The 27,034-nt window shown below is 47.8% G+C and overlaps 10 protein-coding genes across 10 annotated transcripts; 6 read left to right on the top strand and 4 right to left on the bottom strand.

The window, feature by feature from the left end:
* Window positions 1-106: 106 nt before the first annotated feature.
* On the top strand, window positions 107-457 carry MGYG_00954 (hypothetical protein; the record flags this gene model as incomplete). Its single annotated transcript, XM_003176821.1, has 2 exons — window positions 107-209; window positions 276-457. 2 exons carry the CDS (start codon window positions 107-109, stop codon window positions 455-457), a joined length of 285 nt encoding a protein of 94 aa, XP_003176869.1.
* A 341-nt stretch (window positions 458-798) lies between these two features.
* Window positions 799-1,620, bottom strand: MGYG_00953 (hypothetical protein; the record flags this gene model as incomplete). Its single annotated transcript, XM_003176820.1, has 1 exon — window positions 799-1,620. One exon carries the CDS (start codon window positions 1,618-1,620, stop codon window positions 799-801), a length of 822 nt encoding a protein of 273 aa, XP_003176868.1.
* Window positions 1,621-2,866: 1,246 nt separating this feature from the next.
* MGYG_00952 (ISWI chromatin-remodeling complex ATPase ISW2) lies at window positions 2,867-6,503 on the top strand (the record flags this gene model as incomplete). Its single annotated transcript, XM_003176819.1, has 5 exons — window positions 2,867-2,974; window positions 3,080-3,106; window positions 3,161-3,301; window positions 3,370-6,321; window positions 6,387-6,503. The coding sequence occupies 5 exons, from the start codon at window positions 2,867-2,869 to the stop codon at window positions 6,501-6,503; spliced, it is 3,345 nt and encodes a 1,114-aa protein (XP_003176867.1).
* Window positions 6,504-6,977: 474 nt separating this feature from the next.
* On the bottom strand, window positions 6,978-8,675 carry MGYG_00951 (rRNA methyltransferase; the record flags this gene model as incomplete). The annotated part of the gene is made up of 1 exon (XM_003176818.1): window positions 6,978-8,675. One exon carries the CDS (start codon window positions 8,673-8,675, stop codon window positions 6,978-6,980), a length of 1,698 nt encoding a protein of 565 aa, XP_003176866.1.
* A 770-nt stretch (window positions 8,676-9,445) lies between these two features.
* MGYG_00950 (chromodomain-helicase-DNA-binding protein 5) lies at window positions 9,446-14,166 on the top strand (the record flags this gene model as incomplete). The annotated part of the gene is made up of 4 exons (XM_003176817.1): window positions 9,446-9,733; window positions 9,796-13,293; window positions 13,354-13,495; window positions 13,553-14,166. The coding sequence occupies 4 exons, from the start codon at window positions 9,446-9,448 to the stop codon at window positions 14,164-14,166; spliced, it is 4,542 nt and encodes a 1,513-aa protein (XP_003176865.1).
* A 2,120-nt stretch (window positions 14,167-16,286) lies between these two features.
* Window positions 16,287-18,186, top strand: MGYG_00949 (C-x8-C-x5-C-x3-H type zinc finger protein; the record flags this gene model as incomplete). The annotated part of the gene is made up of 3 exons (XM_003176816.1): window positions 16,287-16,676; window positions 16,755-16,860; window positions 16,922-18,186. The coding sequence occupies 3 exons, from the start codon at window positions 16,287-16,289 to the stop codon at window positions 18,184-18,186; spliced, it is 1,761 nt and encodes a 586-aa protein (XP_003176864.1).
* A 923-nt stretch (window positions 18,187-19,109) lies between these two features.
* On the bottom strand, window positions 19,110-20,246 carry MGYG_00948 (mitochondrial 37S ribosome protein domain-containing protein; the record flags this gene model as incomplete). The annotated part of the gene is made up of 2 exons (XM_003176815.1): window positions 19,110-19,696; window positions 19,766-20,246. The coding sequence occupies 2 exons, from the start codon at window positions 20,244-20,246 to the stop codon at window positions 19,110-19,112; spliced, it is 1,068 nt and encodes a 355-aa protein (XP_003176863.1).
* Window positions 20,247-20,652: 406 nt separating this feature from the next.
* MGYG_00947 (UDP-N-acetylglucosamine transferase subunit alg13) lies at window positions 20,653-21,409 on the top strand (the record flags this gene model as incomplete). The annotated part of the gene is made up of 3 exons (XM_003176814.1): window positions 20,653-21,001; window positions 21,079-21,217; window positions 21,277-21,409. 3 exons carry the CDS (start codon window positions 20,653-20,655, stop codon window positions 21,407-21,409), a joined length of 621 nt encoding a protein of 206 aa, XP_003176862.1.
* Window positions 21,410-22,056: 647 nt separating this feature from the next.
* Window positions 22,057-23,377, top strand: MGYG_00946 (alpha-centractin; the record flags this gene model as incomplete). The annotated part of the gene is made up of 3 exons (XM_003176813.1): window positions 22,057-22,824; window positions 22,911-23,225; window positions 23,315-23,377. The coding sequence occupies 3 exons, from the start codon at window positions 22,057-22,059 to the stop codon at window positions 23,375-23,377; spliced, it is 1,146 nt and encodes a 381-aa protein (XP_003176861.1).
* Window positions 23,378-24,634: 1,257 nt separating this feature from the next.
* On the bottom strand, window positions 24,635-25,135 carry MGYG_00945 (hypothetical protein; the record flags this gene model as incomplete). The annotated part of the gene is made up of 1 exon (XM_003176812.1): window positions 24,635-25,135. The coding sequence occupies one exon, from the start codon at window positions 25,133-25,135 to the stop codon at window positions 24,635-24,637; it is 501 nt and encodes a 166-aa protein (XP_003176860.1).
* Between the last annotated feature and the right edge of the window lie 1,899 nt (window positions 25,136-27,034).

Genomic DNA, 27,034 nt, shown 5'->3' with positions numbered 1-27,034 from the left:
GTGTATTTATCCCCCTTTTATGAAGCCAACGACTAATTATTAATAGCTAGATAATACCTATACTGCCAGTCTTTGAATTACTCTATCGTCACGCCTACCGATCAGCATGGCAAAGCAGCCAGATGCGCCGTGGGAAATCAACCCCAAGGATATCGAAAAGACGATTGCTCAGGATAAATATGATGACTGTCTGGCATGCAGGGCTACTGGTATGGGTCTATGATTGTACGCTGGTAGTGCATAGCTAACCGTCTGGCTCGTTTGCTGGTATATAGGCAGTTTGGCACTTGCCGGACTTGGGGGCTGGAGCTATTACACCGGAATGAAGAACCTACGTGAGCAAGAACAGAAGATTCTAGCAAGCGGCTCGAAGTACAGGATGGGGTCCAGAAGGCTAGGAGTTGTCATGATATCAACCTCTCTTGTGGGATTGGGAATATGGAGAGCTTTTAATTGAATATGAAAAGAAGGAGACTTTGGTGGACTGTATGATATTATGCACCCATTCTATTTATTAGAGGAATGCGTGGCATCATAGATTGTATACTACATTTTATTTAGAAACGAATTTACGAGCAAATCAACTCGAGGCTTTATTGGGTATCTCCGATTTCGATGATGCTACCTATCTACATGCAAATGATGAGAGTATAGAAAAATGATGTATAAGAAAAGGGCGAAAAAAAGGTCCAAAACGCCCCGAAGTTAATGCATCGTAGAGCTCTGCATATCCCATTCTATAAGCCGTAGAATGAGAATGAGGAGAGAAGAAGAGGAAAGTAGAAAAAGAGTATATAACTATAAGAAGCGGCCTCGTTTCGGTCCGCCGAACGGATCTCGGCCGTTTCCTAGATTCGAGATATCAAAAAATTCGCCAAAATGGAATTTCCGTTTCGATCCAGCGCCGGGCGTGGGATCCCGGTTGATAGAGCGAGGGTTATGGCGGTTCCCGCTTCCGTGGCGGTGTGGTGTTCGAGGTGGACGGGCATGCACTTCTAGCCTGACCGGGGGATGAGACGGATGTGAGGTGGTGATCTGTGGGTCGCCTGATAACGAGGGAGAGCTATCCATGCCGGCTTTCATATCGATATCCTCTTGCATGGGGAGGCTCTGACCGGCGGTGAAAGTGAAGGCCGCCGTCCGGGGAGGCACTATAGCAATAGGCTCAGAGGGTATGGACGTTGATGGGGGCGTAGGGGTCTCGGAGGGCTGCCTTGACGGAGCAGGTTCAGGTTGTGGTTTCGAGGCAGCGGTATCAGGATTCGTTTTGCGTACAGCAGCCGGTGACGCTGCTCGGTTGGCCTTGTCGGTGTCGACTTTATCATCATCACTGTCGTTTGAAGCCGTTCCAGTCATATCGATCTTATCCATGACCCAGTTCCTGATCTTCTGTCCTTCGCCATCTGTAAAACCTATTTTCTCCTTATCCAAGAAAGCTCGGAGGTCTTCGAGTGCGTCCTGGTATCCAAGTTGCCGTGACTGAGCTTGGTCCGATACTGCATTCTTGTAGAGGTTGGTAACGGATAGGGCAGCGGTTTTGAATGCTTGCAGGAGTAGCTCCGGAGGCTGTGCTGTAGTCGTAGACGGAAGTGATTTATTGAGTGACCGCATTGAATCCATGGCTGCGGAGTGGACGATGCTGTGACGAGGTAGAAACACAGCGCTCCCGTCCCCCTTTATATGGTTCAATAGCTGCTAACCAAGAGTTATCGGGGTTCGTGGTCGAGTAGCGGAATAGGTTTTTTTCTTTGGGCTGATCCAGCGCTCAAGTTTGTGCCTGGCGAAGTGGGGGAAGGCCGGTTTCTGGAGAGGCCACAGCGAAGCGAGGCAGGACTGGCTCGTAGATTGTATGTCGAGCAGCAGTCCGATCGAAACAGGACGAGTATACTGGTCGAGCGACTGTAAACAGGTGGTGACGCTGGAGTCGACGAGAGCAAAAGCTGAGGTTGGAGTTGGAAGAAGTGACTATTGTGTTTGGGACCTTGACGGCTTTTGACGGGCTGGCGGAGAGGCGGAGATTCCTTTCTCCCGGCTTGCTTTTCATACAGGTATCTTTTGGCGGCAAAGGACAAGGTGAGAGCTCGATGGTTTACGTCACTTAAGAAGGTGAAACAGGTGGGAGTGAGAGTGTTTTCTTTGTATATTCACACATGCATGAGAATTGGTTATTTAGTTCTGCCTTGGATGTTTTTCTTCTTGTGGCCAGGGATGAAGAAGTTACAAGTTCCCTGGTCGCTCTGAGTCAGTGAAAGTGACTACAGGGACTCCAGCCATTAACTACAGCCGTGAAGCTGCCTACACAGCGACTTGCTAGCCCTTCGTGAACTTATATATGAACATCATCAATTCTTCCTCTTCCTCTTCCTCTTCTTCTTTTCTTCTTCTTTTTTTTTTTGAATTTTATTTTATCTTTTTTTATCTTTTTTTACTTTCTGCACTTTTTAACTTTCGGATTTTCTTTTCTCCATCGGCAAAACGTTTCTCCCTCCGACCTACTCATCTTGATTATTCATCCGCTTACTCATTTGAGTTGACCAATCAGCGCGTCTTCAGCCTCTTCCCTTTTTTCTGTCCTGCCAAAAAAAAGAAAGGAAAAAAAAGACTCGCGGTTTTGTTCGTTTCGAGGGTTTTCACCTTCTTCGCTTTCGCCATCCAGCTTCTTCTTCTTCTCTCGCACATACACAGGGACAGACAGACACCTGGACAGCCAGGTCATGAGAGATCGCGCTCCAGATACCACTGGTTCTTCCTGCATATCGACGCTCTATTAGACCTATTATTTCTCTCTTGCCATTTTAACGGGTTTTAGAGCGCGTCCGCCTGCTATAAATCTATATTTCGGTCCCGAGTGTCCTGCTACCTGGACATGGCTCCGGTGCAAGAGCTCCCCTCAACGGGCGACGAAGATGTAACCATGGCTGATGCCGTCGAGTACCAGCCTTCTGACGATGCGCGAGAGGATCAAGATATGAAGGTACGCTTGAAGGACGCGTTAAGCAGTTTGCGGACGTGGGGAGATGCACCACATGTGGGAGATGCAGATATCAAGCTAACACTTTACCCCTTTTTTCCACTGTAGGAATATCAAGATACGCCGGACTACACGGTAAGCCTCTATCTATAACCACCCGATGCTTCGTTTCATTGCTGACGGTCGTAGGATTCCGATACAAACCCCAATACCACCGCAAGTAGTGTTGCTGGCGATACTGCTCCAGATGGAAGGAAACGAAGGACAGAGGCCTTCCAGCTACGCAAAAGTGTCCTTGGTAAAAAACACGGACGTCTTGATGAGTCAATGGTATGTCGTTCACTCACTTACTGGATTATCAGCTACTAGCCTAGGTACTCAAATTTATGTTAAAACAGGAAGATGATTCCATTCGACGATTCCGCTATCTGCTCGGATTAACTGACTTATTCCGCCACTTTATCGATACTAATCCTAACCCACGGATCAAGGAGATCATGGCCGAGATCGATCGCCAGAATGAAGCGTCATCAGGTTCGAGGAAAGGAGCTACCAGAAAGGGCGGCGCCGCAGGAGAACGCCGACGAAGGACAGAACAAGAAGAGGATGCGGAGCTTCTGAAAGACGAGAAACGAGGAGGAAAGACGGAAACCGTCTTCCAACAATCGCCTTCATTCATTCAGGGGGGTGAAATGCGTGATTACCAGATCGCTGGTCTGAACTGGCTGGTTTCGCTACACGAAAACGGTATCTCAGGCATATTAGCTGACGAGATGGGCCTTGGAAAAACTCTCCAGACTATCTCGTTCTTGGGATATCTTCGACATATCTGCGGAATCACGGGCCCTCATCTAGTTGCCGTCCCAAAGTCGACTCTGGATAACTGGAAACGAGAGTTCGGTAAATGGACACCCGATGTCAATGTCTTGGTTCTGCAGGGAGCCAAGGATGAACGCCACCAACTCATCAATGAGCGCCTTGTCGACGAGAAATTCGATGTGTGCATCACCAGTTACGAGATGATCCTTAGAGAAAAGTCGCATTTGAAAAAGTTCGCCTGGGAGTACATTATTATCGATGAAGCGCATCGAATCAAGAACGAGGAGTCGTCCCTCTCTCAGATCATTCGCGTGTTCAAGTCCAGAAACCGGCTTTTGATCACGGGAACTCCTCTGCAGAACAACCTCCACGAACTATGGGCATTGCTAAACTTCCTGCTTCCTGATGTGTTCGGTGACTCTGAGGCCTTTGACCAATGGTTCTCTAACCAGGAGGCAGACCAGGACACAGTCGTTCAGCAGCTACACAGAGTGCTTCGCCCGTTTTTGCTTCGTCGAGTGAAAAGTGATGTGGAGAAGAGTTTGCTTCCAAAGAAGGAACTCAATCTCTACGTTGGCATGTCAGAAATGCAAGTCAAATGGTACCAGAAGATTCTTGAAAAGGATATCGATGCAGTCAACGGCGCTCAGGGCAACCGGGAATCCAAGACCAGGCTTCTAAACATCGTCATGCAGCTGCGCAAGTGCTGCAATCACCCTTATCTATTTGAAGGAGCAGAGCCAGGCCCTCCTTATACCACAGACGAGCATCTTATTGACAATTCAGGAAAGATGGTCATCCTAGACAAGTTGCTCACTCGTTTGTTCAAGCAAGGCAGCAGAGTATTGATCTTCTCACAGATGAGCCGTGTTCTCGATATTCTAGAGGATTACTGTGTGTTCAGAGGTCATGAATACTGTCGAATTGACGGCTCAACCGCACATGAGGACCGTATTCAGGCAATTGACGAGTACAACCGCCCAGGCTCTGAGAAATTTGTATTTCTTCTTACCACACGTGCCGGTGGACTGGGTATCAACTTGACAACAGCTGATATCGTCATCCTGTTCGACAGTGACTGGAACCCTCAGGCCGATCTCCAGGCTATGGACCGAGCTCACCGTATTGGCCAAACCAAGCAGGTTGTTGTATTCAGGTTTATCACCGAGAAGGCCATTGAGGAAAAGGTGCTGGAACGAGCAGCCCAGAAACTCCGACTGGACCAGCTTGTCATTCAACAGGGTCGCGCTCAGCAGCAGGCTAAAAACGCAGCTTCCAAGGATGAACTTTTGAGCATGATCCAGCACGGCGCTTCTGATGTGTTTAGCTCTACCGGTGGCACCTTCGGCAGTGGCAAGGACATTTCCGAAGATGACATCGAGGCCATATTGAAGAAAGGCGAAGAACGCACCGCTGAGCTCAAAAACAAATATGAAAAGCTTGGAATTGATGACCTGCAGAAGTTCTCCTCCGAGAATGCCTATGAATGGAACGGAAAGGACTTCACCAACCGTAAGAAGGATATCGGTTTGAACTGGATCAACCCCGCCAAACGAGAGCGCAAGGACCAGTCATACACCATTGGAAGCTTCTACAAGCAGACTTTTACAAAGCCCTCTGAGCCAAAGGCTAAAGTACCTAAGGCACCAAAACAGACAACTATTCATGACTGGCAATTCTTTCCCCCTAAGCTTCAGGAGTTGCAAGATAAAGAGACCGCATACTTCCACAAGGAGATTGGTTACAAAGCTGCACTGCCTGATGGCCCCGAAGAATCAGTCAGTGACAGGGAAGCAGAACGTGAACTTGAGCAGCAAGAGATCGACAACGCTGTGCCTCTCACCACAGAAGAGCAAGAGGAGAAGACCAAGCTATCCACGGAAGGGTTTTATAATTGGAATCGAAGAGACTTCCAGCAATTTATCAACGGTTCTGCTAAGTTTGGACGCACCAGTTATGAAGATATGGCTACCGAAGTGGACAGCAAAACCCCTGAAGAGATTAAAGAATATGCTAAAGTGTTCTGGAAAAGATATACTGAGATTATTGATTATCCAAAGTATATCCGCATCATTGAACAGGGTGAGGAGAAGATGAGGAGAATGAACCAACAACGCAAGCTCCTCCACAAGAAAATGGGACAGTACCGTGTTCCCCTCCAGCAGCTGAAGATCAACTACACCGTCTCAACAACCAACAAGAAAGTATACACAGAAGAAGAAGATCGTTTCTTACTTGTTATGCTTGACAGGCACGGTGTTGATGGAGAGGGCCTATATGAGAAGATCCGTGACGAGATCCGGGAAAGCCCCCTCTTCCGATTTGATTGGTTCTTCCTATCCCGTACTCCAGTTGAAATTGGCAGAAGATGCACCACCCTCTTGAACACAATTGCCAAAGAGTTTGAGGGTGATACTAAAGATACTAATGGAGACAATAAATCCAAAGCACGCACGCGGGATGAAGAGACAGAAAATGGGGATGATAATGGCCCAGCAAAGAAGAAGTCAAAGGGCGCTGCCCCTGCGGTGGTACGTTGCAAATAACCTCTTTCTATCTATCATTAACATCAGGCAACTAACACCATCTCCTATAGAATAAAAAGCTGAAAGCCGTTCAGTCAAATAGCAAGGCGACTTCAACTAATACCTCAAGAGCAGGGAGCGTCTCCTCATCTGGCCCAACCTCTAAGAGCAAATCAAAGAAGCGATAGAGCTACTACAAGAGGCCCAATTTCTTTTCTAGATACTAGGTGCATGTATGATAATTTTAACGGCGTACGGTTTGCGGTTTGGGAGAAGAGAGGTATATACGGCGCTTTGGAGGCCAAGGGTTGACTTCACTACAAGAGTGGTTCTACTTTACAACAACCTCGCGGTTCCTCTACCGTAATGAAATATACTTCAACTTTTTGACGTATATCTAGATCACTTTGAATTCCACTGTATGTTTATGACAATAAGTAGTGACTAGCAATGATGTTCGTGGTCAAATTCAAATCGTGACTAGTATTACCCGCGGTTCTAAGACGGGTGCCAAAACACAGAACTCCAAAATGCTCCTCCGCTTTATAGTACAATATGCGTAAGGCCATGGACGCCAGAAACACAAAAAGAGGTAATAATACAGTGGCATATAATGGAAAAGATATCAGTGATGTATCTCAGGCCAAGGTCCGAAGAAAGACCTAGAAGACACGGTTCGTATTTTCAGCAGGGGTATCTGATGCATTATGTGTCTCGACAACACTAGAAGCTGGTCTACGGGAGAGAAAAGCTTCGCATAATAACGCAGAGGCCACGCTCACATTCAAGCTTGAAACACCAGCAGTATCATCGCGAATGTTATCTGAATAGGCCCCAGGGATAGTAACAAACATGTCAGCTCTATTCTTTATCTTCTGCTGCAGGCCCGAACCCTCACCCCCTAACATCAAGACACAAGGCGCCTTCGTGAGTTCGGACGATAGACTGTCTAAGCTCTTCGTGACGGGGATTTTTCGGGTATAATCATTAGCCAGCGTTGCATCGGGGGCATCTGCGGCAAAAAATTTCCAGCCATTCGTCTGAGATGCAGTCATGAAAGTGCTCACATCACGAACTGAAAGAATAGGGATGGCCTCGGTTGCACCAGCTGCAGCTTTCATTACAACAGGAGATATAGGTGCTGAATTCTGAGAGGAGAAAACAATTGCATCTGCGCCAAACCAGTAGGCACTTCGAAAGATGGCTCCAAGGTTTCCTGGGTCAAGGATCCCATCGAGTAGTAGAGTGAATGGAAAACGGGATGCTTTGCTGTCTTTCCTGCGAGAATCGAATTGGATGTGGCCGTCTGTGCCGTTGACAGCAGCTTGTTCTTCGGGCTGGGGAGCTAATTGCGCCAGGAAATGTGAGTTCGACTTGGAAACTACCGTTTGGAAGCCCAAAACTGGAGGTTTTGGAAGTGGTGATGCTTCCAAGACCATGCCGTTATGGGGCCGTTTGCCAGTCATCTTGTCCAATGTAGTTTTCCAAGGCCCGGTGACATGCTTAACCTGCGCACCAGCTAAGCTTGCATACTTAGCAATAGAGCGTATTTCAGGCTGTTCCCATTTTGGCTCCCCCAAGCGATCCCGGGATGATTCCTCAAACAGATATAAAGTGTGCAATTTTCGGCGGCCGCATCTTACTGCAGCATTAACTGCAGACGTCCCATAAATGAACTCTGATACTGGAGAGGAATATGGTATCTGTTGAGGCGGTACAATATAGACTTTGCTAGACAAAGGGTGGTGTATATCCATCACTTCGTCTTCGGATTTTGCATATCCGCCCATTTGCTGTCTGGCGCTCAGCACACTGCTAGCCTCAAGCTTCCTCACTCCCACATTATCGACAAAGGTCGGTGGCTTCCTTCTCTCCCCCCACCCATGTTTTGTTGCCTGGTATCGTCGTGGGGAATCCGTGGGAGTTCTTCTGGGGGTGCTGCTGTCCGGTGATTCTTGGTACTGATTTTGAGATTGTAAAGGATTTCTCTCTCTAGAAAGTCGATTTGCGCGACCAGGCGTCATATCGTCCATCTTTGAAGGGTCAAACTCTCCGTACCTCCTCCAGTTCGATGTTCTGCTTGCTCCTGGGCCATAGCTGTTGTCACCGTGCTTATTTAACGTGTATCCCTGGCTCGCTTTCTCTGAATTTCGAGGCGGCGATGATATTCGGCCACGTCGGACCCACGGCCCATCATTCTGCTTGGGCGCTCCAAATCCGCGGCCTTTTCTAATACCGGCTGTGATAGCTGAGTTAACTGATAGATGCCGAATGGAGTTCGCGCCTTGCGAACCAAGTAATCCCTGGAAGTGCAAATGAGCAGGACTGAAAGCCGTGAGCCTAGATGATAATAGCAACATCGCGGGCATAAAAAACAGTTGATACAAGGCCCCCAAGTGCTCCGTCTCCTTCTCTTTCGCGATGCAACAAACAGAAAAGAAAAAAAGCTGCACCGACCAGAATACTTTTTGAGCCTCACACATTATGTAAGCGTATCTATAATTAGTCATCATTTTATAGTCTTAAGGTTCTTGCTTGTTTGTGCCTGACGGAAAGCAGTTGAAAGGGCTTCATGCTTCATTGTACGGGGTATTCATTTCTAAGAGGAACAACAGCGGGCCTGATTAGCTGTAAAGCACCTTGTTAACCTACAAGCATCCGTTTTCCCTTTGCTTCGCATCTGAAACGGCTTTGCGCAGCTAAAGTGGTTTTCTACTCGCATTAAAGCTATGATGACTAAGCAAAAAGTAGCCATGGCAACTCAGTAGATACGGTACTGATACAGGTCTACTATGTTACTGCAGCGAGTATAATGGTATCTAACGTAATTACGGTACATAATCGCTATCTTGAAAGATCCAAAAGAGGTGATAGAAAAACGGCAGCGAACATCTATCAAACCCCTGAGACCCCGTTTATGCGCAGTCTACTCCGTAAGACGTTTCTAAGAAGATTTATACTGAAGGGATGAGGTGCATAAGAGAATAAGAGAGCAGCCTGCGCCATCTTTTCTCTATCTATGTTGCTGCCAGGCGCGTTCTCATCCAACACCGCGTCTGAGATCTAACTGAGCTACCGATGAGAGAACATCCCAACAAGAGGCTATATCGCTCATATCCAGCAGCAAATCATGCGGCCGTTCCAGGATCTCGCTATTTCTTCCTCTTCGGAGTCTTCTGACCAGGAGACAGCGAACTTCATCCTCAGCCAGTTTACGGCCATAAACACGACCGCGCCTTCAGAAGAACAACAGACTACAAAGTTGGTTCCATTTGTTGAAATTCCCAAAAAAGATATCAATAAGGATGATTACCCTTATCTACCGGGCCATTCAACTGTGGAATCCATAAGATCTAAGGTGGAAAGCCTCACTGCGGACTCATATGAAGTAGCCCTCAAAAGTGGTGAGATTGAAGTGGTAAGTCCAGTCCGAGACACCTTCTTGCCCAATTAGAGAGCTATTATCTAACGGACATGTAGCTATCGTCGCGCAAGATCCGATCACTCAAAGGTGGCCGTGAAGCACTGTCAACGTTTAATTCCCAGGCTGTCTTCTCCAGCTCCGAGTCAGCGGCCACAAGCAGCTCGGAGGACGAGCTTATATCACGGCGCCCGACTAGACGACAGCCAAGAAGGCCGCAAGCAGCTGATTCCGATAATGGCTCTACACGCCCTAAAAGCCTTCGTCAAAGAAATTTGGCTAGGGTTAACTCTTCAATGCGACTTGCTAGTGTTGAATCTGAAGATTCTAGCACAAAAAGAAGGTCAAGCCGGCTAAACGCTCGCCGTGGTCGGTCAAGTGAGGATTTAATAGAAATAGACAGTGATGGCTCCAGTGATAATACCCACAGAAGGACGCGTTCAAAGAGAAGAAAAATTTCATCCCCTCCGTTGCGGGAAGCCCGCAATGGAGTACGTACTTCGCAGCGGAAGCGAGCACAAGTCGGCAGCATGGCCGAAAGATTAGAGGACGACATATCTGAAGTAGAAGTGGTCCAGAAAGAGGCCAAGTACTCAGCTACACAGGAGAAATTCTATAAATTGCCAAAAGATGACCCCTTTGTGCTTCGTCACCAATCTGCTTGCAGGGTCTGTTATACGGCTGGAGACAGCTCCGAAAAGGGGGTGCTAGTCTACTGTCAGGGCTGCACAGATTCATACCACCAAGTCTGCCTTGGTTCCCGTGGGACCCGGAATCATTTGGTCAGCAAAGTATCTTCAAAACTGTTCGTGCTCCAATGTCGATTCTGCCTTGGGCTTGCTCGTGAAAAAGACCCGACAGCTCCCCATCATGGCACCTGTACCGGCTGCAAGTCCTCTGGAGCAATGACAAAGCCGTTAAGGACGCGCTTAACCACAAGACAAGAACATATGCAGCGTGAAGAGAACGGCGGAGAGGATCCTTGTATTGATGTAGATCAAGCTCTACTGACTGTGCCAGACAGTGTTATGTTTCGCTGTGACTCATGCAAACGCAGCTGGCATATGCATCATTTACCTAGAAAATCCGGAACGGCATATACCGTCGATGATAGTCTAGAAGAGGCGGAGTTGTCTGATAAGCGATTCAAGGAGTATTCTCGCCGCTGGACTTGTAATGAGTGTGCGAATCTTCCAGGAGAAATCGAAACCTTAGTCGCTTGGAGACCGACCAACCTAGACAGCTATACCCCGGGATACGTGTCTGATGAGATCCCAGAGGAAGCTAAGGAGTATTTGATCAAATGGCGGAAGCTTTCCTACTTTCAAACTTCCTGGATGCCAGGCCCCTGGGTTTGGGGAGTTGCAGCTCATGTTACACGGAAGGCGTTCAACAAGTCGGAAAATGGACAAAAGCCTCGAATGACATCCGAAGATGCTATACCCGAAGATTACCTTCAAGTAGATATTGTCTTTGATGTCCAATATTCAAATGTTGTTTCCGAGCGAACGCTTGAGATCGATCTAGCTCGAGCTGATGAAGTTGAAAGCGCTTATGTGAAATATAGAGGCCTTCCTTACGAGTCCGCGGTCTGGGAAAAGCCTCCTGACCGAAAGGATGCTGAGAGATGGCAAAGCTTCCAGTCAGCATACGACGACTGGGTGGTAGGAAATCATATCCAAATTCCTAGACGCAGTGCACTGAAAAGACACCTCGACCATGTCCGTTCGAAAGATTTCGCCAAGAACTGGGTGCGCAAGAAGCAGCCTGAAATACTCGTGGGAGGAGAATTGATGGACTACCAACTTGATGGTCTGAATTGGATATACTTCATGTGGTATAAGCAACAGAGCTCGGTGCTTGCGGATGAGATGGGCTTGGGAAAAACTATCCAGGTTATCTCATTCTTTGCCACGTTAATCCAGGACCACAACTGCTGGCCCTTCCTAGTAGTTGTTCCAAACTCAACCTGTGCAAACTGGAGACAGGAGATTAAAAGATGGACACCAAGCCTCCGAGTCGTTACATGTTATGGCTCAGCAGCTGCGCGGAAAATTGCTCAAGAGTATGAAATGTTCCCCCATGGATCCAAGGACCTTCGATGCCATATCGTCGTGACGTCCTATGAAAGTATGGTCGAAGAGAAGACCAGAAAGTTATTCTCAACCATCCCTTGGGCAGGACTTGTCGTTGATGAAGGGCATCGACTGAAAAATGACAAGAATCAGCTCTATGAAACTCTCTTAAAGATGAGCGTGCCCTTTACTTTGCTTCTTACGGGAACGCCGCTCCAGAATAACATTCGTGAATTATTCAACATCCTCCAGTTCTGTGACCGCTCTCACAATGCAGCTGCTTTAGAGGAGGAGTACAAAGATATGACTAACGAGAACGTCAACAAACTCCATGATATGATCAGGCCTTTCTTTCTCCGCCGAACCAAAGCCCAGGTGCTCTCGTTCCTCCCACCAGTGGCTCAAATTATCTTACCCGTTTCTATGACCATTGTGCAGAAAAAGCTGTACAAGTCAATTCTTGCCAAAAACCCACAGCTAATTAAGTCGGTGTTCAAGAATACTGGCCCTAATTCAACGGTCAGGCAGAGTGAACGCCACAATTTGAACAACATTTTGATGCAGCTTCGAAAATGCCTGTGTCACCCCTTTGTTTATTCAAAGGCAATCGAGGATAGAGGTGTCAACTCTACTTTGCTTCACCGGAATATGGTCGAAGCATCTTCCAAGTTGCAGCTTTTAGAACTCTTACTTCCCAAGCTCCAGGAGCGTGGGCACCGAGTTCTAATATTCAGCCAGTTTTTGGACTTTTTGGATATCGTGGAAGACTTTTTGGATGGCCTTGGCCTTACACATCTTCGTCTCGACGGCAGTATGACTTCGCTGAAAAAACAGAAAAATATCGATGCATACAATGCACCAGGCTCTGAATACTTTGCATTCCTCCTTTCTACAAGAGCCGGCGGTGTTGGTATCAACCTTGCAACAGCAGACACAGTTATTATCCTAGACCCCGACTTCAACCCACACCAAGATATACAGGCTTTATCCAGAGCTCATCGTATCGGTCAGAAAAAGAAAGTCATGGTTTTCCAGCTTATGACCCGCGGATCTGCTGAGGAGAAGATTATGCAGATTGGAAAGAAGAAAATGGCACTGGACCATGTACTTATCGAGCGCATGGATGCTGAAGATGATGATGATCTTGATCTGGAAGCCATCCTGCGCCACGGAGCGGAAGCCTTATTTGACGATGACAGCACCGGGGATGTCGTTTACGACTCACAATCCGTTACTAACCTGATTGATCAGAGTGAAGTGGAAAACACCAAAGTAGGCAACGACACTTCCGCAGAATCACAGTTTAGTTTTGCAAGGGTCTGGGTCAACGAATCAATGGAGGATGCACTTGGTGATAATGAATCTCCACCGCCACCAAATAATACTGTTTGGGAGAAGATCCTTCAAGAGAGAGAAAAGGCAGCAGAACAGGAAGCGAGGGCCAAGGCAGAAGCGTTCGGGCGAGGTAAACGCAAGCGCCAGGTATGTCACCCAATACTAAGAGGATTATCCCATGTTTATATGCTAAACTATCTATTTCAGGCTATCAATTACCGAGGTCATGACAGGAATAACAATGCAGATAATGATAGCGATGTTGAATTTGTTTCCAATGGCCATTCTGACTCTGAGACCGAAGGAACCGCAGCGTCTGGGCAGTCGGATATGTTTACGAAACGCGCAGGTAAGACATATATCCGTGGCAGACTTATTTCATTCATATACTTACTTGGCCTGTCAGCCCGCCCATTTAAACGTGCCAGCATTGCCTATCCTAGTGACGAGGAGGAAACACAATCCGGCTCAAAGGAGAAGCAGCCTTGCGTGGCATGTGACTATCTACACCCTGTCGGTTATTGTCAACTCAGACTCGCTGGAGTTGAGCATTGTGGCCTCTGCGGAATTGCCCACCTTGGCCACTTACGAACATGTCCACATCTTCAATCAGAGCTACAAGTCGCATCAATGCTTGGCTCGCTCCGACAAAGTACGGAGTCCGGTGACCTTGTTGAAGCAGCTACAAAGTATTTGCGAGGAATTCGTGGACACCTTGTCGCCGCACGACGTAAAAATAGCCAGAAGGCCGCATCTCAAGAGCATACACAATACACAACAGCCAGAAATCCTCCTCCAGTTCCCCCTCCTTCGTATCCCCAGAACGCTCACCTTCAAAGCTACCCGGAGTACTCCTGTACCACTCAGTCACCTCCTCGGCCACAATATTCGAACTTTTCGGACCCCAGTTATCGTGCAGCTCCCCCAAGGCCGGCCGTGCCACATCCCGTCCATCAACCCACACACTCTACATCGCCGGCAGCACCTTACGGGTATAATTCACCCTATGGCCCGAACTAGAATACATACCCCACTAACTACACATATCAGGGCTAGATCCAACTGGACAAAAGCTGCCCTTCGTTCACGTCTTTTACCTACCCCTATCTCCTTGTGCTATTTGAGGATGCCCCATAACTAGATTACCCTTCGTGTACATTATGGACTTGGGTGGTTCTTTGTGTCATACTATTAAAACATTTGTAGGATTAGAGCAGCATAAGCGATCAACTTCAGCAGCGTAAGCATAATTAACAGTGGCTCCACGCACAGGCACCTGCGCCTACGAAGCCGACATCAAGTGGCATCAATATCAAGCTCATAACTAAGTACTTAGTGCGGCTACCTTTATCGTTGAATATGGTCTTTGGTCGAATGGCACGGAGTATGTGGTGTATAGGGTATTACCGCTACCACCACATCTACCATTCCAAAGCTCATTCATCTCAGTCGACTTAGTGTATTCACATAGGTAATTAAGGGTTCGTCAGTTGAGCCCCGTAAATAAGCGCAGCCTAAGCGCCAGTAAACTCAAAAGCAGCTAACTAGTTAGTTAGTCCTTGTCTGTCTGAAAGTTAATCGAAAATCTGTTAAACCTCACCTTTGCAACAGCTTTTGCTCCAAAATACTTACTCCGTGATAATAACCACCATCTAGCTAAACGCGGCAGGTGGTGGCAGCGCGGAATTACACGATTAGTAAGCGAGATTCCATCCTCGCTACTTGCTGCTCTGCAGGGCTGCTTAAGGGAAAGAAGGCTGCGGGCCTTTTCTTTTTTCAGGCACTTTCTCAAAGGCATCCTAAAAACAGCGGTCTACTGTATAGATATTATGATTTAGTATCTACGGATTTACATGCTTTATGCATTTTTCCCCTTTTACCCCTAGCAAATAGACCAGTCTCTTCAAGGGCAGTGGATGCCACACTCGTCGAGATATCTTAATACTACCAAATGTCCGTAGTATTATTGGTCATATAACGATAAGATTTGACGCAGATGTGCAGACAGCTTATCGAAGTTTCAAGGCTGCCACTTGTATTGCAATACGGGGCCATGGCAATGCGTATCTTTCAAGGATGGAAGCTTCCGGGTTCTTTAATGCAAGTTTGTTGAATTGTTTGATTTGTGTCAACATAGGAGAGAGACCTTCAAACTACAACCACCGTTAAATGGCCTATACCACTTGATCCTAGCATTCACATAGTGTGATTCTATCTTGTGTCTTATTTTTCCCTCTTTTCTATATCAGATCTAGGCCCTTTTACCCTGACAAGCTAGTTGATATCAAGCACCTCAGCTATCAGCCTAGCGGATGCAAAGTCCCGTTAAAACCCACAGCTAGGCTGCTAGCCCGGATGCACTTTGGTCTGCTTGTCAGCACAAACTGTCAGACTGTCTGAGGATAAGAAACAAAGATTTCCTGGCAAACACCGACCGCGTCTCTCTAGATTAGATCCTGCCTCCTCTCTCTCTTCCTTTGCACACACCAACGTTTTCCTTAAGATGGCTCTCTCCCCTTGTATATCATTTACTGTCTTACCACACTAATGTCTTTCTCTGCGTGAAGAAGCGTTTATTCAGTTCCCCCTGCTGATCTATATACCGTCTCTTCCCCACAAAAGAAGGAGAAAAAGAAGAAAGGTCATCTGCTGAATGGCATTCTGATACAAAGTCCTTCACTTTTTCTTCTTCTCTTCTCTCTCTCTCTCTCATCTAACAACAATAACAACAACAACAACAACAACACAACTGAAAGAGCCGCTTTACCCTTTTCAGAACTACCAAACTTCCTCTTCCTCCCAGCCTCTCTTTCGCTTGCACATTTGCTCTTCCACACACACACACACACACACACACACACACACACAACACACAACACACAAGCACATATACTCTCTCTCTTCTTCCTCCCCTCAGAGGCCACTCTCTCTAACATCTATCCTCATCGTCAACTCCATGAGGTAGATCTCCTTTGCCTTCTTCTCTTTTCCATCTAAAGCCCCTTCTTATCTCACTCTCTATATCTGACCAAATTTGGTGATCTATCACGATTCGTCCCTCTACCATTCAAATTGATTCCAACATTTGAAGGACTTTGATATATTACACAGTGCAGGCTTTCAGTGTTATCTACATCAACATGGCTATGCCTCTTCGACCCCTCCACTTCCTGTCTCGCGAAGATGGGACCCTTACAGCTCTTGTTGCTGTTGATGAACTGCCCCATTACATCTCGATCAGGGGTGTCCCTCGCACTCTGAACCACAGCGACACCCAGGGTATGACCAGCCTTGGAACCGTCAAGTCTCGTGGACAGTTCTACCTAATCGACAATGCTATTCAGCATCCATCCAAGCCAGTAGGAGAAAAGGCAAACAATTCTGGTCGCCAGGTGGTTGCAGGACGCGGACCCGAGGATTTTGGGCAGTTGTCTATTGCCCCTCCAAACTCTGCAACCGATCCATCTGCAGTTCAGAACCCAGACTGGACTCCCGTTACGACAGGTGGCAGCCAGACTCCTTCAAAACATGTATGTTGATTTTCTACGATTTTACTGCCGATGCTCCCTTGTGTACGCGGTCAGGCTAACAGCATTCAAACCATCCAGAACTCCGGGCATCGCCACGGCAAGGGTAGCCAAAATGGCAACTCAGCCAAAAAGGAATACTGCTCTTTCTGGCTTCGTCACGGAGAATGTGACTATCAGCAGCAGGGTATGTCCCGTTTGGTGGGAGATGCAAATAGACAACGGATAATTCTGACATATCAATACAGGCTGCATTTTCAAACATGAAATGCCTACGGATAAGCCGACTCTTGACAAGCTCGGGCTCAGGGATATTCCTCGTTGGTACCGTGAGAAACATGGAGTCAAGGGGCTCGGTGGCACTGGTGGGCGAAACCGCCATGAAGGAAATGGACGCAACTGGCGGGCTGAAAACCATCACCACACCCACCAGCACCCTCCTCCAGCAGCTGCCAACTCAGCCGACAGACGTGATGTGCATGGCCACAGGGTTATGACTACAGAGGCTCAGGTAGAGAGACCCAGAGCAACCCCTACACCCCCACAGCAGCCTAACCTTCCAGGCTTGCCCCATGGTCACCCAACCATGTATAACAATATACCAAACACTACTCATTTGCCCCCTATGGGCTTACCTGCTCCAGGAGGCTTGAACATGAACTTGTCAGCAAACAACCCACCTCTTGAGGTCTCCAAATTCCCCAATCGATGTGACCTTATTTCGATTGATGATTTCCGCAAAACTCCAACCCCTGACCACATGGTGCAGGACGCGGCCAAATCTGCGCTTGGAAACTTTGCTGGCAATCAGCCTCATGCTAAAGTTGACCTTATGGACCAACCATACTCCGCTGCACCAGGGCTACTACCCACTGTCCGAGCCACCAGCTCAAACGGCATACATGGGCAACACGCTATGTCTCACAGTAACATAATGCTTTCTCATAGCTACGACACCGGCTCCCTGCCGCTTCCAGGGTCAGCCTCCCTTTGGACCATGGCCGAGAATGAAGGAGATAACTGGAACCTTCTGCCTCTTACTCCCTTTTTGCCAGTCGGAGGAACCCCTATTAACCAGCAGCCCAATGGCCAAGGAGTTCAGATCAAGAAAAAGCCTCAGCGCTCTCGTCGACTCTACCAACGCCGACAATCTATCAACGGTAACAATGGCACCGACGAAGAAAAGCACCTACGAGTAACAAACGTCCCTCCAATTAACACTGTTATCACTAATCTGGACTTCAAGGGTGCCACATCCAGGGCAATCTCACCCTGCTTCTCCCCTCACCCTCAATCTGGCAGTTATGCTTCTTCCCCTTGCTCCCCCCGTTCCGGCCTGACTACCAGCCGCTTCCCTGACAATCTTGACTTCCGTGGAAACGGCAATCATAGATACGGGAGCCGTGGCTCTCCAAACTCTACCCAATCAACCCACACCAACAGAGGAATCAACTGTGACCTGTTTGATCTTGGTTTAAACAACCCAATTACCCTTACTGCCAAACCCGTCTAAGGCCATCCGATACATTTATTCATATACCCAGTGACAGCAAAAACATGACACTAAAGGTCATCTTCAGCACCATCGGCACCTCCCCCTTTTCCTTTCCTTTTTTCTTTCCTTTTCCCTTTTCTTCTCTGTAATCCCAAATCCTTTACCCAGTTTATTCTACCCCATGTTTTTTCATCCTTTGGTTTCCTATTTTCATTTATGTCCATTGCAGAAATTGGCTTGATCTACCTTTCTGATTGTATAATTCGTGTATTGAACAACGTTCATACATTGGATTATATATGAGTACCCTCTCCGGCGTCACAGTTACTCTCTACAACCTTTTTCCTTATTCATCTAGGAGTATGGATCCGCATCGAACGGCAACGAGAAACTGCTCCGAATAAGCGAAACAGAGTATACCCCTTTGTTGGAAGATGGAGTTTTGTTACAGTTTGAATTAGTTTGCTGTGAAATTGGGAGTTTGTTTGCTCGCTTTTCTTCTTTTCTCCTTCTGCCTTGCTCCTTCCCCGAATTTCGCCCCAAAGATATAAGGGTAATGGGTTAACAAATGCCGCTACGCTCCCTCCCCTCGATAGGCGATATTGGGACTTTTAATTTCTCACACTTTGCTTGCTCTTGCTGTTTGTTTCTTTCCATCATTTGTTTTTATGGCCTGTTGCTCCAAAGACTGTAGAGGACAGCCCCATCCTGTATCAACAACAAAAATTCAACCCTCACCGGACCCAGAAAGTTATATGAACAAGCTGTCTATTAAACAAGAAGAAAAAAAATTGATGTAATACATGTTGATATAAAATACAATACACACAGCGGAAGTGTATATACCAATCCATGATGAAGCACGCAGGGAGGATGGATCAGCTTGTCCACCGCCAAAGAGCAAGATAGAATAATCTCGTTTAACCATGAGCAATCAGGCATTAATTTCTTCCCTTCGGCCCCCGGACCTTTTGCCCCTTCTTCACCGTTACTGTTTGCGCCTCAAGCTGGCCCATCGAGCCTAGGGCAGGAATCGTCTTCGCGGCCTGCGCAATAACTTCGTTCCCATCTACAACTCCTTTCTTGGACATAACATCCTCGATCTGATTCCTTGCTTCCTCTATTTGCTTCTGGTTTTTCTCGGTCACTTTCCATGATTCTGGGAATACGTAGCTCTTCTTGGGCTTGTGGTGGGGGAAAGTCAATGGTATATCAGCAAAGGAGTCGCCTTCCTTTGCCTCCTTGATGAGTGTGTTGACTAGGTCGCCGAGATATCGCTTGTTTTGGGCACGAGTAGGGAATTTCTCACAAGACATATGGATGATGTCTGAGTCTGGGTTGTAGCGTGGTCCAACGAGCTTTAGAAGGGTGATTCTTTGCTCTTCGGTGAGGTGCTTCGGTGTGAGATCTTTGGAACATAATTCGACAACTACTTTTGTTTCCGCGGGATGCGTTTCACCCAAGTAGGTAGTCTGTCGGAAACGAAGAATATGGGTTTGCGGAGGAAGTGTGAACGGTTTCGCAAGAGCTGGAAATTGTTAGTCTCACCATTCGTGGAATTTCAAGGATACTAGGAGTAACAGGAGCCATAGCATACCGCTCAATGAAGGCATATCCCAGGCTGTGACACGCGCATATTCTCTGAGCTCGCGGTGTTCCTCGAGCTCAGCATGCGCCATGGCCGTTATATCATCCTCGCCAAACACATCGTCACCGTCCTCCACCTGCAACATGAGCTCATCATTCTCACCAGAACTCCAGTAGCCAAACTTCTTCTTTGTGGACCGAGTATCAAGAGCTGGCGCCTCTCTGCGAAGTTCACGAATGGTACTATGGACTTCCTGTTTGATTTGCCTCTGCAGATCAGGCGGAATCCCTGAATCAAGTGCTGTATTGCCGGATTCTTGAGCTTCACTTCTCGGGGATAGTTGTGTAGAAGCTCCAGAAAATGGCTGTCGTCTCTGTCGGTTAAATATCGAGCATGGCTGCTGTGTGTGTAGGGACGTGGTGCGTCTTGAAGTAGCTTGTCTGGGGCACGACAACGCTAGCCGGCTAAAAGATCTTGCAACTGGAGCCATTGCCAGCAGCAATTGAACATGTACACGAAGGGAATTAGGCGGCGGTGCAAGCTGTTTGCTTTCCTGCTCTCTCTGTCTCTCTCTCGGCTTTCTTCACTTTGTTCGCATCTTCAACTTTTTTGCTGGTGAAGTTTGATGCTCGGAATTGAAGTTTCTCCGGCTTCCGATCCCCGAAGTGAAGATAACTTTGAGACGGCGATGAAGACGACGACGACGATGACGAAGAAGAAGAAGAAGAAGACAGGAAGACAGGAGATGGCTCTGAGGTGAAGAGAAAAAAGGAGAAGCAGGTTGGACTCTCTCCTCTGGCGGCCTTTTTGTTTTGGGCGAAAGATGCCATCCTCGCTCTTCCACCGGCCTGCTGAGATATCCCTACATGAAGGACTTATATTGATTGAATACCAAGATGGCGCAGAGGAGAGAAGAGCAGCCAGTGAGCTGGCCAAAAAAGACATGTTTTGCTACAGTGGGCGCTACAGCATCCTTTAACGCCCTGGTTCGAGAGATTCTCCATCAGGACTTTCTGGCTGCTCTCAAGGCAAACAAATACACCAATCTAGTTATCCAGTACGGCCAGCACGGCGATGAACTATTTCGCTCGTTCGTCAAGGATAATGAAGACGAAATACTCCAAAATTATAGGTTGACACTGGCCGGGTTCGACTTCAACGTCAACGGCCTCAAGGACGAGATGTGTGCTGCCAAAGCAGATCCAAGCACAAATACAGCCGAAGGCCTTGTCATCAGCCATGCAGGTAAACCAAACCCGCTTCCACGCAGGTCATGGGCCGTTTGAACATGTAGAGGCTGATTTCCCGGTTGAACACCGTAGGATCCGGAACCATCTTAGAGGTTCTTCGATTCGGTCTGCCTCTCGTGGTAGTGCCGAATCCAGCACTGATGCACAACCATCAGGCAGAGTTGGCGAAGGAGTTGGCTTCCGCTAACTATGTAGTCCACGGGAAGCTTGGGTATGGATTTCCCGTGAAAAAAATCGACCTTGAAGTGACACCGCTAACATGCTTCGTAGAAATCTGGCCAGTGCTGTTCATGAAGCAGAGAAGCTCCGTGAAAAGATCCATTCATGGCCTCCCAAGCGGGCAGACACCGACTCCAAGGGGTTGGCTTGGGTGATGGAAGATGAGCTTGGATTTCTTGATTGACAGTAATTTACTGGAAAGCCTCTTTTGACGGAGCTAGATAGGCCATCTCTAAAGGCCTATTATAGGGGAGTATCCCACCATCTTGTTAGAGCAGACCGAATAGGATTCTGACCTCCCCTGGACTGGCCGGTAAATGATATATTTTGCATTATAAAAGCGGTAGTAAACCATCCATCAAAGCCGTTTCTTTCTTTCTCTATGTGTATGTGTAACGACAGCTCAACTTCGCTAAAGCCACCTTTCATCATCCCTCGACTGTCTCGACACCGTCGTCCATAATAGCTACTCGCTACGAAAGGGCCTTGTCTTCGGTGAAAGCCTCATCCAACTCCAACTGGTGGGCGTCGAAGCCAAGAAAAACCCTAAGGTCGAGCTCCCCCTGGTGCCAGAAAAACGAAATGTTTACGCTGCAAACCCAGCAATTTAATTTACTATTGACACTGACCACCTACAACTGCTGAATATAGTCTCTCGTTCACCGATATTCCATATTGCTTTCATCCTGATAGACGTGATAATACTCTAAACAAAGGTTTTCTTTGCTCCCCGAGGCGACTGATACCTTAAACCGGACGCGAATCCAAACCCGACAAACGGGCATCAATAAGTAGTCGCGAACGGCTGTCTCCTTTCCACCCTTCTCTACCATGGCAGACACGGCTCTGCACAATGCCCCGATAGTGTTAGACAATGGTAGTGGTACGATACGCGCCGGGTTTGCGGGCGAAGACCTTCCCAAATGCTACTTCCCATCATTCGTCGGCCGACCAAAACACCCCCGAGTTCTCGCCGGAGCCTTAGAAGGAGATGTGTTTATCGGACAGAGAGCACAGGAGCTACGTGGACTGCTAAAGATCAGATACCCCCTCGAACACGGCATTGTGACGGATTGGGATGACATGGAGAAAATATGGCAATGGGTGTACGAAGGGGAATTGAAGACATTAAGTGAAGAGCACCCAGTGCTTTTGACAGAGCCGCCATTGAACCCTCGAACGAACCGAGATACTGCTGCACAAATCCTGTTTGAGCAGTTCAACATTCCCGCCTTATATACGTCAATTCAGGCTGTGCTGTCACTATATGCTTCGGGACGAACAACGGGAATTGTGCTAGATTCGGGAGATGGTGTGTCCCATGCCGTCCCCGTGTATGAGGGATTTGCAATGCCGAGCAGTATACGAAGGATAGACGTTGCTGGCCGTGATGTAACTGAATATCTACAGTTGCTTTTGCGAAAGAGCGGGTACGTCTTTCATACGAGTGCCGAAAAGGAGGTGGTGCGCATGATTAAAGAAAGAACCGGATATGTGGCCATGGACCCCCGAAAGGAAGAAAAGGAATGGTCAACGAATGGTGGGAAGGCGGATTCAAAGATGGCCGAGTATGTTCTGCCAGACGGGCACAAGCTGAAGGTAACTCATCTTCTTTACTTTGATTTTCATTGCCATTGCCGTGTATTTATGGGACTTTCGTGGCTGACCAACCGACTCACTGAAAGATCGGCGTTGAACGATTCCGAGCTCCTGAGATCCTCTTCGACCCCGAAATAATTGGCCTCGAGTATCCCGGTGTCCACCAAATCGTCGTAGACGCCATTAACAGGACAGATATGGACCTTCGAAAAGCCCTATTTGCGAACATAGTGCTATCTGGCGGATCTACGCTATGTAAAGGTTTTGGAGACCGTCTCCTTCACGAAGTACAGCGGTTAGCAGTCAAGGACATGAGGATTAAGATCTTTGCACCGCCTGAGAGAAAGTACAGTACCTGGATTGGCGGAAGTATTTTGGCTGGCCTAAGCACGTTTAGAAAGGTATGTTTAATGCCATGCCCCTTTTCCTCCCTGGCCGGCATATCATATATCACCACGTAATAGCTAACGCTTGCTCTCTTATCCGGCAGATGTGGGTCAGCATTGATGACTGGCATGAGAACCCAGACATAATCCATACGAAATTCACTTGACATGTCGATCCTACTTCTGTTTTCGTGAAACCACTGGGGAATATGTTTGGAGCAGTTTTATTTCTCAATTTAATGATATCCCTGCGTCAATTCATACTCACTCTCGCACTCTCTCCCTTTCTCTCGTCCCAGGTCGTTTAAGCCGGTATTGACTGCATGTCTAGAATGTTATATGCTGCTATTCTCTTTTTGAAAGATACCTATACCTTTTTATCTACTAACCATAGATGGCTGTTTTCTGTTTCTTATGTTTTTGATATTCGTGAAGCGCGTGGTCGATCCTGTGTAAGACTGTGACTCTGCTGGTAAAACAGGGAGGGCATGGGAATGAAATGACGCATACGCACTTATACATATGTATACATCCCGGCAGAGATATGATTGGTCTAGAGATCCTTCAGCAGGTGGCCTGGTTAGCTTTCTACTAGCTTTTTTTACAGCCGGGGGTTGAATCAGCTTTCAAGTGACTAGAAAGGACATCAAGTCTAATAGTTGGTCTTTCCCAAAGTCTTCCTAACGGACATGTCAGTCTCGATTAGGGAGCGAATATATGTATTCTAAAGTAACAATGCTTTAATCTTTCCCAAACGGCTCGATGAAACATGCTCGGCCGGGTCATATCATCAGGAAGAGGTAATAGTTGTAAGTTTTGCTGCCCACCCAAGAGGAGGCGTAAGGTATGACATGAATCAGGTGTACAGAGGTGTGACGTGTGAGTTGATTCGTTCGGGGAGATGTATTGTTTGTTGGAGCATGCTAAATAAATCAAGAGTGATGGAGTAGCGGAAGGGAGAGTATGTTCATCGGCCAGATAAGTGTATGCCGTGGCTGGCGTAGGAGGGCTGTAAAAGGTAAAGGGGAAAGGCCTGCGTCCCTGGAAGGAAAGAAAAAGAGAAAATCCGGCAGCTGGAAGGCTGCGGTGGCAATCGAAGAAAGCTTTCAATTCAATAAGAGAACAGTTGTTTTTGTTTTTGTTTTCCTCATTCTTCTCAAGGCGAGGCAGAGTGAATCATGTGTCGTATCAGTCGTTAGAATATAATTGTAAAAAGGAAAGTAAAAGAGGGAAAAGGATCTCGGATAGCGCTATGATATACAACGATGGCAAATCGGTGCGAAATGCATACGATCGAAGGAAATGCAAGAAAGAGGAGCAAGCTGGAGGCATGCGTCGACATCGACCTTGGCTGCCAAGGGCGGGAACGACTGCCGGCGGCAGCGGGGATATGTAGGCAGAAGCCGTCCCCGGGGTCACATAGATCACGATGGCATCCCTTTCAAGGCTCCGCGCCATGAATCGTAATTCCGTCGCGGCCAATCTTTGGCCTTCCCGCTAGACGAGCTGCCGCCTGATGAACTTTCTACGCTCCCCGTGCCACACCGCTTCTTGGAGAGGTTCATGATAGGAGCATCTGGGAAGGCGGCGGCTGCCATATTACCGGCGCCTCCTCGGCCGATATGGAAGACGGGAGCAACGTCTTTCTCGCGCTTCAATTGCTGTTCAAGCTCCTCATCGAAGCTAAAGATCGCATACTCCGATGTGCTGTGGAAGTTGCCAAGCCCTCCACGGCCAGCTGAGAGTAGTTGCCGTGCATTCAACCCTAGGCGCGATGAGAGGGTGCGGGAGCTTGATATCGAGCTTGACGACGTTATCGGGCTGGTTTTGAGGGGGTGAAAATTCCCTGCTCCCCCGCGTCCGGAGTACATGGTATTTTCTTGGGCTGATGAGGGATTGAGATCAAGCATCTGATATGCCGGCATTGTGAAACCTTGGAAAAAGGCTTGAGGGGAATTTGGTTGAGCAGGATAGTATAGAATCCGACAGGAGAAGCTTCCTGTGATATGCGCCGTCGAAGGAGAGGGACAAAGGGAGGAGGAAGTGGTTTTTTATAGAGGTATAGGAGCACAAGATTGATCCCCTAGTTATATGAATAACGAATTGCTTAAAAAAAAAAAACAACAAAAAAGGTGTTGAGTTCGAATTGTGCAATTACCCGCCACCAAGGTGTGCAGCAGCTTGTGGGTTATATTTAAGCCATTTGGGTTTCTGAAGGCAAGGATGATGAGACTTGAATTGCGAGACAAGAACGGCCAGAAAGGAGGTAAAGTTTGTTTCGCTGCGTCACAACGGCAAACAAGAAAGTTGTCTTGGTGACGATGGTTGCTGGTTGGGGAATGACGATGACACTCTCAGGCGAGGCCGCGGGTGGGATGGGATGGAGCGGTTCCAGCAACTTATGTATCCGTATCCGCAACTATGTTCCTGAAATTGCTCCAGAGTAAAGTCCAGGAAAAAAAGAGTGAACAACGCCCCTGTCAGTCACGTCTTTTTTTTTTTTCATATATTCTTTTTTTTAACTTCCAAATTCATGGCAAGGGAGGGGAGGGCCTGGACCCTTTGGGCTGCTCCTGCGGCTAGCTAGCGAGGATACTGGAGAAATGGAGACCATTCATGGATCGAATGCCCGATGCTCCCTCTTCGCATGGAATTGGCAAGTTGGCCCCTGTAATCACGAATTAACAGCCCCGGTAGCCACAGGCGGAAGTGAGGCTTCATTTAAAAAAACTCTTGTTACTCTCACGACCCGTTAATAGTGCACGGATAGAGGATGCTGCTTGCGTTTTCTTTCCCCCAACATTCCGGCCCTGGGCACAAGATTCCCTTCGTCAGAGGCGTTTTCTGGCGATCGTAAGTGGGTTACGGCCTATATCGTCAAACTGACACTCGGCCACTCGCGGCGCAGCGACGAGCATTGCAAGGGGGTCACCTGCGGGGCGAGTGTCCAGTGCAAGTAAAGCAGCAAGCGGGCATCGTTGCTGTTTGCACGGAGTACAGAGGATGCCTCTTCTCCCTTCGCGGCCCCATACACGCATCCTGCCGTGGGACCTTAGCTGGACGAAAGGCCTTCGGGGAGAGGACTGCAGCACCCAGGCGCTAACGATCCTCAACAAACGTAACCTTCGGGGCCATGCTCGTCCCAGCAGCGCTTTCCAGGCCCTCCATGAGACAGCCCAAAAAAACTTGGGAGTCGCTTGATCAGGCTAGGGCTCTGGCTCCTTTAGGGGGATGTATTTTTATTCATCACCTGATACAGCTGGGTGACCCGGACGCCTCCTTGTGACTCCACCACGTCCAGTTTCCTCGAATCGCTGCTCCACGGTGGCCACCAGAAGCTTCCAACAAGAATCTGCTCATCGAACGGATTCCTTTTTCTGGGTTGTTGAATACCCGCACTCTTGCATTTTCGGGGAGCGGTTTCTTGTCGTTATTTTCTGACTGGCTGCAGAGTAGAGAAATCCCATCACCCGAAGAGCCACACGAAATGCTCCGAATCCGATCAAGAAGAAATCTTAATTCTCCATGTCAAAAAGTCCCATACCTGCAGCTGACCTTTTGTTCACAAATACGTGCTTCCATCAACATCCCAAGCATCCTCCATCGTTGCGTTGTTTCCAGAAATCTACCCATGTATACGGAGTATACTCCGTTCTTTCATTGTTGCCCGTGATGTTGCATTGTTTGATTAATAGGCATTGTAAAGAGGCTTGAGCACCTTGACAGCAAGAAGTATATATGCTATGGCGACAGAAAGAAACAGACCTCCCTAGATAGTCGTCAGTGCTTGGGCCACAGCTGGAAACCTACTTCGCATACCTCCT

The sequence above is a fragment of the Nannizzia gypsea genome, genomic scaffold, assembly GCF_000150975.2.
Source record: "Nannizzia gypsea CBS 118893 supercont1.1 genomic scaffold, whole genome shotgun sequence".
In the NCBI taxonomy this organism is placed as follows: Eukaryota; Fungi; Ascomycota; class Eurotiomycetes; order Onygenales; family Arthrodermataceae; genus Nannizzia; species Nannizzia gypsea.
This window is presented reverse-complemented; position numbering and strand designations above follow the sequence as displayed.